Source organism: Pimephales promelas, chromosome 25, assembly GCF_988280905.1.
Source record: "Pimephales promelas chromosome 25, fPimPro1.hap1.1, whole genome shotgun sequence".
NCBI classification, from domain to species: domain Eukaryota; kingdom Metazoa; phylum Chordata; class Actinopteri; order Cypriniformes; family Leuciscidae; genus Pimephales; species Pimephales promelas.
The window spans coordinates 25,409,363-25,422,992 of NC_142793.1; the positions used below are offsets into that span (position 1 = coordinate 25,409,363).

A 13,630-nucleotide genomic window follows, 5' to 3' on the forward strand; every position below is an offset into this window, starting at 1 on the left:
AGAAAGATAATCTGTCTGAACTTGAGCATTATCAGAAATCACAGATCATGCATGCATTAGAATAAACATGATTATTATGTGAAATGCACCGAATATAGGCAAAAAAAAAAAAAAAAAAATCAAATGTGATGCAGACTAGTGCGTAGGCGTTGGCCGTCTGCCAAGGCGTCATCTCGCTGCACTGCCCTGTGACATCACAGTAGCCTCCGCTGAACTTCACTGTCTCTCCGCTTGGTTTCGAACGTCTTTGGAAGAACATTGAATTTGTGAATCTTGCACGGTTTTATATTGTTATAACGAACTCTGGAAGAACATTGAATTTGTGAATCTTGCACGGTTTTATATTGTTATAACGAAACTCTGAAACGTCCAAACATCAAGGAAAGAAGAAGCAGATGACCCACCGATCTGTGAAACTTGCCGTGAACTGTAATCAGAATAGCTGGACCCTGTCCGACGACGACAAGGTAACTTAAGTGGTTATAATTGCTTTTTTTAGTAACGTTATGTTTGATATAGCGTGAAATTTAACTAATTTAGTGCAAAGTGCCCGAACAAAATCAGTTTTTGTGTGTTTTAGTAATTGTTGGTTTTTATGTGTTTATGTCAGAATGATTATTTTTGAACCACAACCTTCTAAGTGCTTCTTATATAGTTATTTACTGATATACACTACTACCGGTCAAAAGTTTTATATTGGTAAGATTTTTTATGTTTTTGAAAGAAGTATCTTCTGCTCGCCAAGGCAGCAATTATTTGATAAAAAATACCCCAAAAGACAGTAATATTGTGAAATATTATTACAATTTAAAACAGCGGTCTATGTGAATGTATAGTGAAGTGTAATTTATTCCTGTGATCAAATCTGAATTTACAGCATCATTACTCCAGTCTTCAGTGTCACATGATCCTACAGAAATGATTATAATATGATGCTCAAGAAACATTTATGATTATTATCCATGTTGAAAACAGTTTTTAAATAAAAACAATTTCTATTTCAGGATTCTTTGATGATTAGAAAGTTCAAAAGAACAGAATTGATCTGAAATGGAAAGCTTTTGTAACATTAATCACTACCATTCAATAAGAATTTTTTTTTTTGGGGGGGGGGAGAAATTAGAAAATACTTTTATTCATCAAGGATGAGTTAAATTGATTAAAAGTTACAGTAAAGACATTTATAATGTTAGAAAACATTATATTTTAAATAAATGCTGTTCTTTTGAATTTTCTATTCAACATAGAATTTTGGGGGGGAAATGGTACACGACTGTTTTCAACATTGAAAATAATAATTTAGGTTTTTTGAGCATAAAATCAGCATATTAGAATGATTTCTGAAGAATCATGTGACACTGAAAACTGATGTGTAATCAGCAACAGTAATGATGTTGAAAATTCAGCTTTCAAATTACATTTTAAAATATATTAAAATAGAAAACAGTCATTTTAAATTGTCATAATATTTCACAATATTACTGTTTTGTCATTTTTTCATCAAATAAAGCAGCCTTGGTGAGCAGAAGAGACTTTAAAAAACATACTGATCTAAGACTTTTGACCGGTAGTGTATTTTGCATTTATAGCTAACCCAAACAACGTCAAACTCGTCACTGCACCCGTAGCAAGACACCAGTCAAGTCTGAAATCCATCACACACAAACACACACACACACACACACACACACAAACACACACACACAGACGTTCCTGTAATTTTTAGATAGATTTGGGCCGCTCAGTTTGAGTTATATGAGTTATATGTTGATTGATGTTGTTCTGTCTCTGTTTCAGTTGAGAATGGCCGTAAAACTTCCTACGATCACTAAAGGACTGGTGAACAACAGGAACCATTGCCCACAGCTCAGGTGTGTGTGTGTGCTCAGACGTCAGTGTGTAGCTGGTTAACATAGTAACTCAGCGAGGTGTTTATTTGAGCTGCGTCTCGTGTATATATAAAACATCTAAACAAGATGTAGAAATTATTTTGAAATAAAATAAAACATTATAAAAATGTTATTTATGTTATGTTATATATCTGGTTTTACAGTGTAAACACACAGAGAAAGAAGGAGGAGCTCCTACAGCTGACTCAAGGAAAGCAGTGGATCAACCAGCCAATCACGCAGGAGTCAGATCACAGGAGGGACCGTAAAATGGTAAGTACTTGACCGAGCTTTATTTTTAAAGAGGCGTTTACAAAAAAAAAAAGCATGTAAGGCTTAAGTTATCGAGATAAAAATCAACCCGATTTCAAGGGGGGACCAGATTTGTCAAGACAACAGCTTCACGAACAAGAAAAAATGTTGGGCGGGGCTTAAAAAGGAGAATGGCGGTGAAAACACAAACCTGACAGACATTAAGGGGTATTATGCAACATTTATCGCTTATTAAGGGATTAATTAAATGAAAAAAAACAGCATTTATGGGAAATTCTAAGTTTTTATGACGTTACACTTGATTGACATAGTACACCATTTTAAAGGGATAGTTGATTAGCAGTTGTAAATCATTTATTTATTAAACATATACCATATATATTTATCTGTTTATTTCTTCATTTTTAATTTCTGCAGGTTTCGTCCCCCACAAAGAAGCAGCAGTCAACTCTGTTACCCATGAGGGATTGGGAAGAGCAGCGGCAAGAAAACATGCATCAACAAAAGGTATTAGGGAAAACATTTTGAAAAACAGTTTGTGAATAGGCTACTACGAATGATGGCCTTTAATAAAATATAATATTCAGAAGTAAACATGTTAGAAATGTTAGTAACCATAGCTGATATAAATAAGTTTGTTTAATTTGATTTCAGCTGATGCTTATTCTTCTGTCTCTCTCTCTTTCTCAGCTGATGAAGGCCAAAGCTGCGGTGGACACCAAGGGCCCCAAAACATTCCCACATATCACGGGCAATCGGAAGAAAGTCCAGGTATTTGATTAATTCATATAGTTATATTAGCTAAATTATATCTGTAACAGTACTATTGCCGATTACAGTGACGTGTTTGAAGTAACGTGGAGTAGATGAAATGCATGATAATAACAGTGTTTGTCTTCAGTTGCAGAAAGAAAGCAAGATAGCGGAGGAAAACCAGCAGAACCGCCAGCGAATCCTGACGCTGGAATCGGATTTCAGGAGGGAACGCTGGGAGCCAGAATGGGAAAAGGTCCAGCAATGGCGAGACCACTGCAGACGGTTTCCTCGAGGAGAGACCAACAAACAGGTATGATCGTAATTCACACTTTATAAAGCTAATTTCTTCTTCATTTTCTCGCCTTCATCATGTTTCCGACCCTTCTGTGAAACACAATAGCACACATTTTGGATGCTCACGCCGCTCTTGTTAATTAGCCTGTGAAAAACAGCAGGTCAAGTGGGTTCGAAATTATTATTTTAAAGCCCTAAATGGTTTAGCTACTCAAGACTTGAGCGAGATTTATTTTTAAAGAGGCGCTTACAACACAAAAAAACATTGAATATCTATTTATCTGTTTATTTCTTCATTTTTAATTTCTGCAGGATTTGTCCTCCACGAAGCAGAAGCCGTCAACTCTGTTACCCATGAGGGATTGGGAAGAGCAGCGGCAAGAAAACATGCATCAACAAAAGGTATTAGGGAAAACATTTTGAAAAACAGTTTGTGAATAGGCTACTGCGAATGATGGCCTTTAATAAAATATAATATTCAGAAGTAAACATGTTAGAAATGTTAGTGACCATAGCTGATATAAATAAGTTTGTTTAATTTGATTTCAGCTGATGCTTATTCTTCTGTCTCTCTCTCTCTTTCTCAGCTGATGAAGGCCAAAGCTGCGGTGGACACCAAGGGCCCCAAAACACTCCCACATATCACGGGCAATCGGAAGAAAGTCCAGGTATTTGATTAATTCATATAGTTATATTAGCTAAATTATATATATATATCTGTAACAGTACTATTGCCGATTACAGTGATGTGTTATGAAGTAACGTGGAGTAGATGAAATGCATGATAATAACAGTGTTTGTCTTCAGTTGCAGAAAGAAAAAAAGATAGCGGAGGAAAACCAGCAGAACCGCCAGCGAATCCTGATGCTGGAATCGGATTTCAGGAGGGAACGCTGGGAGCCAGAATGGGAAAAGGCCCAGCAATGGCGAGACCACTGCAGACGGTTTCCTCGAGGAGAGACCAACAAACAGGTATGATCGTAATTCACACTTTATAAAGCTAATTTCTTCTTCATTTTCTCGCCTTCATCATGTTTCTGACCCTTCTGTGAAACACAATAGCACATATTTTGGATGCTCACGCCGCTCTTGTTAATTAGCCTGTGAAAAACAGCAGGTCAAGTGGGTTCGAAATTATTATTTTAAAGCCCTAAATGGTTTAGCTACTCAAGACTTGAGCGAGATTTATTTTTAAAGAGGCGTTTACAACACAAAAAAACATTGAATATCTATTTATCTGTTTATTTCTTCATTTTTAATTTCTGCAGGATTTGTCCTCCACGAAGCAGAAGCAGTCAACTCTGTTACCCATGAGGGATTGGGAGGAGCAGCGGCAAGAAAACATGCATCAACAAAAGGTATTAGGGAAAACATTTTGAAAAACAGTTTGTGAATAGGCTACTGCGAATGATGGCCTTTAATAAAATATAATATTCAGAAGTAAACATGTTAGAAATGTTAGTGACCATAGCTGATATAAATAAGTTTGTTTAATTTGATTTCAGCTGATGCTTATTCTTCTGTTTCTCTCTCTTTCTCAGCTGATGAAGGCCAAAGCTGCGGTGGACACCAAGGGCCCCAAAACACTGCCGCTTATTAGAGGCATTCGGACGAAAGTCCAGGTATCAGATTGATTAATATAGTTATATTAGCTATATTATATATATATATATATATATATATATATATATATATATTTATAGCTCTATATCAGTACTATATTACTAGTAATAATTGGCAATAATTGGTAGGTGCCAATTATTTAAACAGATGCCAATTATTTACAAAGAGCAGTTTCTGTTCATTACACAATAACATTAACCATTCATTTAGTGCAAATAGTCTACTGAACACACTATGCAGTTTTACATTTTTTTGTCAAACAGTATTTGTATTTAACGTTACTGTCTTTCTGACATTATTATTACCTGTTCAGTTGGAAGGAATCGCCGGACATCGAACAGGCACAGAAAAACTCTGAAGATGTCAAGTCACATTTATTGGGAAAACCCAGGATCTGTCGGGGGCCACTTCTCCTCAGGCCATCGAATACCTACCCACCTACCTACCTACCCACCTACCCACCCACCTACCTACCCACCTACCTACCCACCTACCTACCGGTGGGTGGGTAGGTAGGTAGGTGGGTGGGTGGGTCGGTGGGTAGGTGGGTGGGTGGGTGGGTGGGTCGGTGGGTAGGTGGGTGGGTGGGTCGGTGGGTCGGTGGGTGGGTCGGTGGGTAGGTGGGTGGGTGGGTAGGTGGGTGGGTAGGTGGGTAGGTAGGTGGGTGGGTAGGTGGGTGGGTAGGTAGGTGGGTGGGTAGGTGGGTGGGTAGGTAGATGGGTAGGTGGGCGGGTCGGTGGGTAGGTGGGTGGGTCGGTGGGTAGGTGGGTGGGTGGTTAGGTAGGTGGGTAGGTAGGTGGGTCGGTGGGTAGGTGGGTGGGTGGTTAGGTGGGTGGGTAGGTAGGTGGGTGGGTAGGTGGGTAAGTAGGTGGGTGGGTAGGTGGGTGGGTAGGTAGGTGGGTGGGTAGGTGGGTAGGTAGGTGGGTGGGTCGGTGGGTAGGTGGGTGGGTGGTTAGGTAGGTGGGTAGGTAGGTGGGTGGGTAGGTGGGTGGGTAGGTAGATGGGTAGGTGGGCGGGTCGGTGGGTAGGTGGGTAGGTGGGTGGGTCGGTGGGTAGGTGGGTGGGTGGTTAGGTAGGTGGGTAGGTAGGTGGGTGGGTAGGTAGGTGGGTGGGTAGGTGGGTAGGTGGGTGGGTAGGTAGGTGGGTAGGTGGGTGGGTAGGTAGGTGGGTAGGTGGGTAGGTAGGTGGGTGGGTAGGTAGGTAGGTGGGTAGGTGGGTAGGTGGGTAGGTAGGTGGGTCGGTGGGTAGGTGGGTGAGTAGGTGGGTGGGTGGTTAGGTAGGTGGGTGGGTAGGTGGGTGGGTAGGTAGGTGGGTAGGTGGGTAGGTAGGTGGGTGGTTAGGTGGGTGGGTGGGTAGGTGGGTGGGTGGTTAGGTAGGTGGGTAGGTGGGTGGGTAGGTAGGTGGGTAGGTAGGTGGGTGGGTAGGTGGGTAGGTAGGTGGGTAGGTAGGTGGGTGGGTAGGTGGGTAGGTAGGTGGGTGGGTAGGTGGGTAGGTAGGTAGGTGGGTAGGTATTCGATGGCCTGAGGAGAAGTGGCCCCCGACAGATCCTGGGTTTTCCCAATAAATGTGACTTGACATCTTCAGAGTTTTTCTGTGCCTGTTCGATGTCCGGCGATTCCTTCCAACTGAACAGGTACTAATAAAGACAGTAACGTTAAATACAAAAAACTTGCATAGGAAAACTGCATAGTGTGTTCAGTAGACTATTTGCACTAAATGAATGGTTAATGTTATTGTGTAATGAACAGAAACTGCTCTTTGTAAATAATTGGCATCTGTTTTGGGAGAGACCCAGGCCGTACCGCGCAGATGGACTCCACCCCAGCAGAATCGGAGCGGCTGTGCTGTCGGACAACATCTTTCCAACATCTGTATTGTGAAAAGCGCTATATAAATAAATGTGACTTGACTTGAAATTGTCTCAACATTACTGTGTATTAAAAGCCATTCTAAATAGGTGGGTTTGAAGTTTAGTTTTAATCAGCAATTGTGTGAATATCAGGGGGTAGCTTGTTCCAGAGTCTCGGAGCAGCAACTGCAAATGCCTGATCACCCCTTTGACCTTGGGACTTCCAAAACCATTTGTTTTGAAGACCATAACAACCGGCTGTGCTCACGCAGGGTTAACATCTCAGAGAAGTACTCTGGTCCGGGCCAAACCAAATCAAGCACAGAACTGAACTGTATGGTGGATCATGAGAAGAGAATGTAACAGTATTGATTACAGCATAAAGTCTGAGACCAATACAAAAAGAGTTAACTTCTTAGTTTTACATTTGATTAGTGGCCTACAGTGGAAACTTCATTTTTAAAGCTCAAAATCTCTTTGTTTTACATTAAGCTGCTCAATTCGGTTTGAGCCGACATTATTTGTTATAAACTATGTCTAGAAGAAACATGTGGCAATTGATCCAAGGAAGTAGAGGTTTTTTTTAAAGAAAAACAATGCAAAATTCAATTCCTGTCTCTGAAAACAATCAAATAAAAGTGTTTCCTCTTCCGGGGTTTCCTCGCTGATGGTTACCTGAGTATTTTGAGGAAGCTCTTTTAATGAAACACACCAGTTTAATTGTTTAAATCTTGACTTTATTTGAAATAACATACACAACTGAGAGAAGACACATTATGAAGCAGTGCGGATGAGCATGTACACGTGTTTGTGACACACAGATCAGTACTTGCACTACATAGAAATTATTATTACTATTATTTTTACAGTATTGCCATACCCCTCCCCTTGGCATGTCTTGAGCGACTGATTTCCAATCAGCCTCAAGTCTCGGGAGGATTCAAACTATTTATCCGATTTGTAAAGAGTCCTCCTTATCCTTGACTTAAAAGCTTTTCCCTCAAACCGAGTCCTTTGCATTAAACGTTATAAGTTCCTGAGATCTTTCCATGGTATCATTGAGCCAAGTTTGGTCATTGTAGAAATACAACTCTGTTAAAATTTCACATCTTATAGGAAATGAAATCATCCACTGAAAGTCAAGTCAAATATATTTATATAGCGCTTTTCACAATACAGATTGTATCAAAGCTGCTTCACAGTATCAATCAAGACAACATAACAGTGTTTGTTTATTCATGAAAAGACAATCAAGTTTGGTAGAGCTGATCAATGGTATGATGGGTCATTTAATTTGAATATCCCCAACTGAGCAAGCCAAAGCCAACAGTGGCAAGGAACCGAAAAACTCCATCAAGTGAAAAAAAAAAAAAAATGGGAAAGCCAAAAAACGGAACGGAACAAAGTAAAAGAGAGAATTACATAATTACAGTTATTTCTGAGCACCTCCAGCTCTGATTGGCTGTAAAATCCACCCATCAGGCCCCAGTCGGCCCAAGCTGGGAGAGTATGTCTTTGTCACTTTGCCACTACATCACTGGTTATGCCCTCAAAGATTTTGAAAACTCAATAAAAAAAAAAAAAGGAAAAAAGTTATGCCCTCAAAGATGGCGTCTCCGGGGAGGTCACGTGTAGTTTTTCATATGAGGTTAACTGCAAGACAGAAAAAAAAAAAAAAAAAAAAAAACAACAACTACAAGACAGAAATCAAACTTCACTCTAAATAAGATTATTTTCATCCTACTAAGAGAAACGATGTGAAGTTGATCGTTTAGTCAGTGGCTTGATTTACTGATGCATAAATAGTATTAAAAATTTGGAGAGAAAGATAATCTGTCTGAACTTGAGCATTATCAGAAATCACAGATCATGCATGCATTAGAATAAACATGATTATTATGTGAAATGCACCGAATATAGGCAAAAAAAAAAAAAAAAAAAAAAAAAATCAAATGTGATGCAGACTAGTGCGTAGGCGTTGGCCGTCTGCCAAGGCGTCATCTCGCTGCACTGCCCTGTGACATCACAGTAGCCTCCGCTGAACTTCACTGTCTCTCCGCTTGGTTTCGAACGTCTTTGGAAGAACATTGAATTTGTGAATCTTGCACGGTTTTATATTGTTATAACGAAACTCTGAAACGTCCAAACATCAAGGAAAGAAGAAGCAGATGACCCACCGGTCTGTGAAACTTGCCGTGAACTGTAATCAGAATAGCTGGACCCTGTCCGACGACGACAAGGTAACTTAAGTGGTTATAATTGCTTTTTTTAGTAACGTTATGTTTGATATAGCGTGAAATTTAACTAATTTAGTGCAAAGTGCCCGAACAAAATCAGTTTGTGTGTTTTAGTAATTGTTGGTTTTTATGTGTTTATGTCAGAATGATTATTTTTGAACCACAACCTTCTAACTAAGTGCTTCTTATATAGATATTTACTGATATACACTACTACCGGTCAAAAGTTTTATATTGGTAAGATTTTTTATGTTTTTGAAAGAAGTATCTTCTGCTCACCAAGGCAGCAATTATTTGATAAAAAATACCCCAAAAGACAGTAATATTGTGAAATATTATTACAATTTAAAACAGCGGTCTATGTAAATGTATAGTGAAGTGTAATTTATTCCTGTGATCAAATCTGAATTTACAGCATCATTACTCCAGTCTTCAGTGTCACATGATCCTACAGAAATGATTATAATATGATGCTCAAGAAACATTTATGATTATTATCCATGTTGAAAACAGTTTTTAAATAAAAACAAATTTTATTTCAGGATTCTTTGATGATTAGAAAGTTCAAAAGAACAGAATTGATCTGAAATGGAAAGCTTTTGTAACATTAATCACTACCATTCAATAAGAATTTTTTTTTTGGGGGGGGAAAGAAATTAGAAAATACTTTTATTCATCAAGGATGAGTTAAATTGATTAAAAGTTACAGTAAAGACATTTATAATGTTAGAAAACATTATATTTTAAATAAATGCTGTTCTTTTGAACTTTCTATTCAACATAGAATTTTGGGGGGAAAATGGTACACGACTGTTTTCAACATTGAAAATAATAATTTAGGTTTTTTGAGCATAAAATCAGCATATTAGAGTGATTTCTGAAGGATCATGTGACACTGAAAACTGATGTGTAATCAGCAACAGTAATGATGTTGAAAATTCAGCTTTCAAATTACATTTTAAAATATATTAAAATAGAAAACAGTCATTTTAAATTGTCATAATATTTCACAATATTACTGTTTTGTCATTTTTTCATCAAATAAAGCAGCCTTGGTGAGCAGAAGAGACTTTAAAAAACATACTGATCTTAGACTTTTGACCGGTAGTGTATTTTGCATTTATAGCTAACCCAAACAACGTCAAACTCGTCACTGCACCCGTAGCAAGACACCAGTCAAGTCTGAAATCCATCACACACAAACACACACACACACACACACACACACACACACACAAACACACACACAAACGTTCCTGTAATTTTTAGATAGATTTGGGCCGCTCAGTTTGAGTTATATGAGTTATATGTTGATTGATGTTGTTCTGTCTCTGTTTCAGTTGAGAATGACCACAAAACTTCCTACGATCACTAAAGGACTGGTGAACAACAGGAACCATCGCCCACAGCTCAGGTGTGTGTGTGTGCTCAGACGTCAGTGTGTAGCTGGTTAACATAGTAACTCAGCGAGGTGTTTATTTGAGCTGCGTCTCGTGTATATATAAAACATCTAAACAAGATGTAGAAATTATTTTGAAATAAAATAAAACATTATAAAAATGTTATTTATGTTATGTTATATATCTGGTTTTACAGTGTAAACACACAGAGAAAGAAGGAGGAGCTCCTACAGCTGACTCAGGGAAAGCAGTGGACCAACCAGCCAATCACGCAGGAGTCAGATCACAGGAGGGACCGTAAAATGGTAAGTACTTGACCGAGCTTTATTTTTAAAGAGGCGTTTACAAAAAAAAAAAGCATGTAAGGCTTAAGTTATCGAGATAAAAATCAACCCGATTTCAAGGGGGGACCAGATTTGTCAAGACAACAGCTTCACGAACAAGAAAAAATGTTGGGCGGGGCTTAAAAAGGAGAATGGCCGTGAAAACACAAACCTGACAGACATTAAGGGGTATTATGCAACATTTATCGCTTATTAAGGGATTAATTAAATGAAAAAAAACAGCATTTATGGGAAATTCTAAGTTTTTATGACGTTACACTTGATTGACATAGTACACCATTTTAAAGGGATAGTTGATTAGCAGTTGTAAATCATTTATTTATTAAACATATACCATATATATTTATCTGTTTATTTCTTCATTTTTAATTTCTGCAGGATTTGTCCCCCACAAAGAAGCAGCAGTCAACTCTGTTACCCATGAGGGATTGGGAAGAGCAGCGGCAAGAAAACATGCATCAACAAAAGGTATTAGGGAAAACATTTTGAAAAACAGTTTGTGAATAGGCTACTGCGAATGATGGCCGTGAATAAAATATAATATTCAGAAGTAAACATGTTAGAAATGTTAGTAACCATAGCTGATATAAATAAGTTTGTTTAATTTGATTTCAGCTGATGCTTATTCTTCTGTCTCTCTCTCTTTCTCAGCTGATGAAGGCCAAAGCTGCGGTGGACACCAAGGGCCCCAAAACATTCCCACATATCACGGGCAATCGGAAGAAAGTCCAGGTATTTGATTAATTCATATAGTTATATTAGCTAAATTATATATATATATATCTGTAACAGTACTATTGCCGATTACAGTGATGTGTTTGAAGTAACGTGGAGTAGATGAAATGCATGATAATAACAGAGTTTGTCTTCAGTTGCAGAAAGAAAGCAAGATAGCGGAGGAAAACCAGCAGAACCGCCAGCGAATCCTGACGCTGGAATCAGATTTCAGGAGGGAACGCTGGGAGCCAGAATGGGAAAAGGCCCAGCAATGGCGAGACCACTGCAGACGGTTTCCTCGAGGAGAGACCAACAAACAGGTATGATCGTAATTCACACTTTATAAAGCTAATTTCTTCTTCATTTTCTCGCCTTCATCATGTTTCTGACCCTTCTGTGAAACACAATAGCACACATTTTGGATGCTCACGCCGCTCTTGTTAATTAGCCTGTGAAAAACAGCAGGTCAAGTGGGTTCGAAATTATTATTTTAAAGTCCTAAATGGTTTAGCTACTCAAAACTTGAGCGAGATTTATTTTTAAAGAGGCGTTTACAACACAAAAAAACATTGAATATCTATTTATCTGTTTATTTCTTCATTTTTAATTTCTGCAGGATTTGTCCTCCACGAAGCAGAAGCAGTCAACTCTGTTACCCATGAGGGATTGGGAGGAGCAGCGGCAAGAAAACATGCATCAACAAAAGGTATTAGGGAAAACATTTTGAAAAACAGTTTGTGAATAGGCTACTACGAATGATGGCCTTTAATAAAATATAATATTCAGAAGTAAACATGTTAGAAATGTTAGTAACCATAGCTGATATAAATAAGTTTGTTTAATTTGATTTCAGCTGATGCTTATTCTTCTGTCTCTCTCTCTTTCTCAGATGATGAAGGCCAAAGCTGCGGTGGACACGAAGGGCCCCAAAACATTCCCACATATCACGGGCAATCGGAAGAAAGTCCAGGTATTTGATTAATTCATATAGTTATATTAGCTAAATTATATATATATATATCTGTAACAGTACTATTGCCGATTACAGTGATGTGTTATGAAGTAACGTGGAGTAGATGAAATGCATGATAATAACAGAGTTTGTCTTCAGTTGCAGAAAGAAAAAAAGATTGCTGAAGAAAACCAGCAAAACCGCCAGCGAATCCTGACGCTGGAATCGGATTTCAGGAGGGAACGCTGGGAGGCAGAATGGGAAAAGGTCCAGCAATGGCGAGACCACTGCAGACGGTTTCCTCGAGGAGAGACCAACAAACAGGTATGATCGTAATTCACACTTTATAAAGCTAATTTCTTCTTCATTTTCTCGCCTTCATCATGTTTCTGACCCTTCTGTGAAACACAATAGCACACATTTTGGATGCTCACGCCGCTCTTGTTAATTAGCCTGTGAAAAACAGCAGGTCAAGTGGGTTCGAAATTATTATTTTAAAGTCCTAAATGGTTTAGCTACTCAAGACTTGAGCGAGATTTATTTTTAAAGAGGCGCTTACAACACAAAAAAACATTGAATATCTATTTATCTGTTTATTTCTTCATTTTTAATTTCTGCAGGATTTGTCCCCCACGAAGCAGAAGCAGTCAACTCTGTTACCCATGAGGGATTGGGAAGAGCAGCGCCAAGAAAACATGCATCAACAAAAGGTATTAGGGAAAACATTTTGAAAAACAGTTTGTGAATAGGCTACTACGAATGATGGCCGTGAATAAAATATAATATTCAGAAGTAAACATGTTAGAAATGTTAGTGACCATAGCTGATATAAATAAGTTTGTTTAATTTGATTTCAGCTGATGCTTATTCTTCTGTTTCTCTCTCTTTCTCAGCTGATGAAGGCCAAAGCTGCGGTGGACACCAAGGGCCCCAAAACACTGCCGCTTATCAGAGGCATTCGGACGAAAGTCCAGGTATCAGATTGATTAATATAGTTATATTAGCTATATTATATATATATATATATATATATTTATAGCTCTATATCAGTACTATATTACTAGTAATAATTGGCAATAATTGGTAGGTGCCAATTATTTAAACAGATGCCAATTATTTACAAAGAGCAGTTTCTGTTCATTACACAATAACATTAACCATTCATTTAGTGCAAATAGTCTACTGAACACACTATGCAGTTTTCCATTTTTTTGTCAAACAGTATTTGTATTTAACGTTACTGTCTTTCTGACATTATTATTACCTGTTCAGTTGGAAGGAATCGCTGGACATCGA

At 38.3% G+C, this 13,630-nt stretch overlaps 2 protein-coding genes across 2 annotated transcripts; both read left to right on the forward strand.

Moving 5' to 3' along the window:
- The first annotated feature begins 308 nt into the window (after nucleotides 1-308).
- Nucleotides 309-7,047, forward strand: LOC148965102 (uncharacterized). The gene is made up of 12 exons (XM_089127643.1): nucleotides 309-467; nucleotides 1,798-1,871; nucleotides 2,054-2,162; nucleotides 2,580-2,669; nucleotides 2,853-2,933; nucleotides 3,064-3,228; nucleotides 3,525-3,614; nucleotides 3,800-3,880; nucleotides 4,020-4,184; nucleotides 4,481-4,570; nucleotides 4,754-4,834; nucleotides 6,838-7,047. The coding sequence occupies exons 1-12, from the start codon at nucleotides 396-398 to the stop codon at nucleotides 7,045-7,047; spliced, it is 1,308 nt and encodes a 435-aa protein (XP_088983769.1). The 5' UTR covers nucleotides 309-395.
- Nucleotides 7,048-10,144: 3,097 nt separating this feature from the next.
- LOC120471832 (uncharacterized) lies at nucleotides 10,145-13,320 on the forward strand. The gene is made up of 10 exons (XM_089127644.1): nucleotides 10,145-10,335; nucleotides 10,518-10,626; nucleotides 11,044-11,133; nucleotides 11,317-11,397; nucleotides 11,538-11,702; nucleotides 11,999-12,088; nucleotides 12,272-12,352; nucleotides 12,494-12,658; nucleotides 12,955-13,044; nucleotides 13,228-13,320. Exons 1-10 carry the CDS (start codon nucleotides 10,220-10,222, stop codon nucleotides 13,318-13,320), a joined length of 1,080 nt encoding a protein of 359 aa, XP_088983770.1. The 5' UTR covers nucleotides 10,145-10,219.
- The last annotated feature ends 310 nt before the right edge of the window (nucleotides 13,321-13,630 follow it).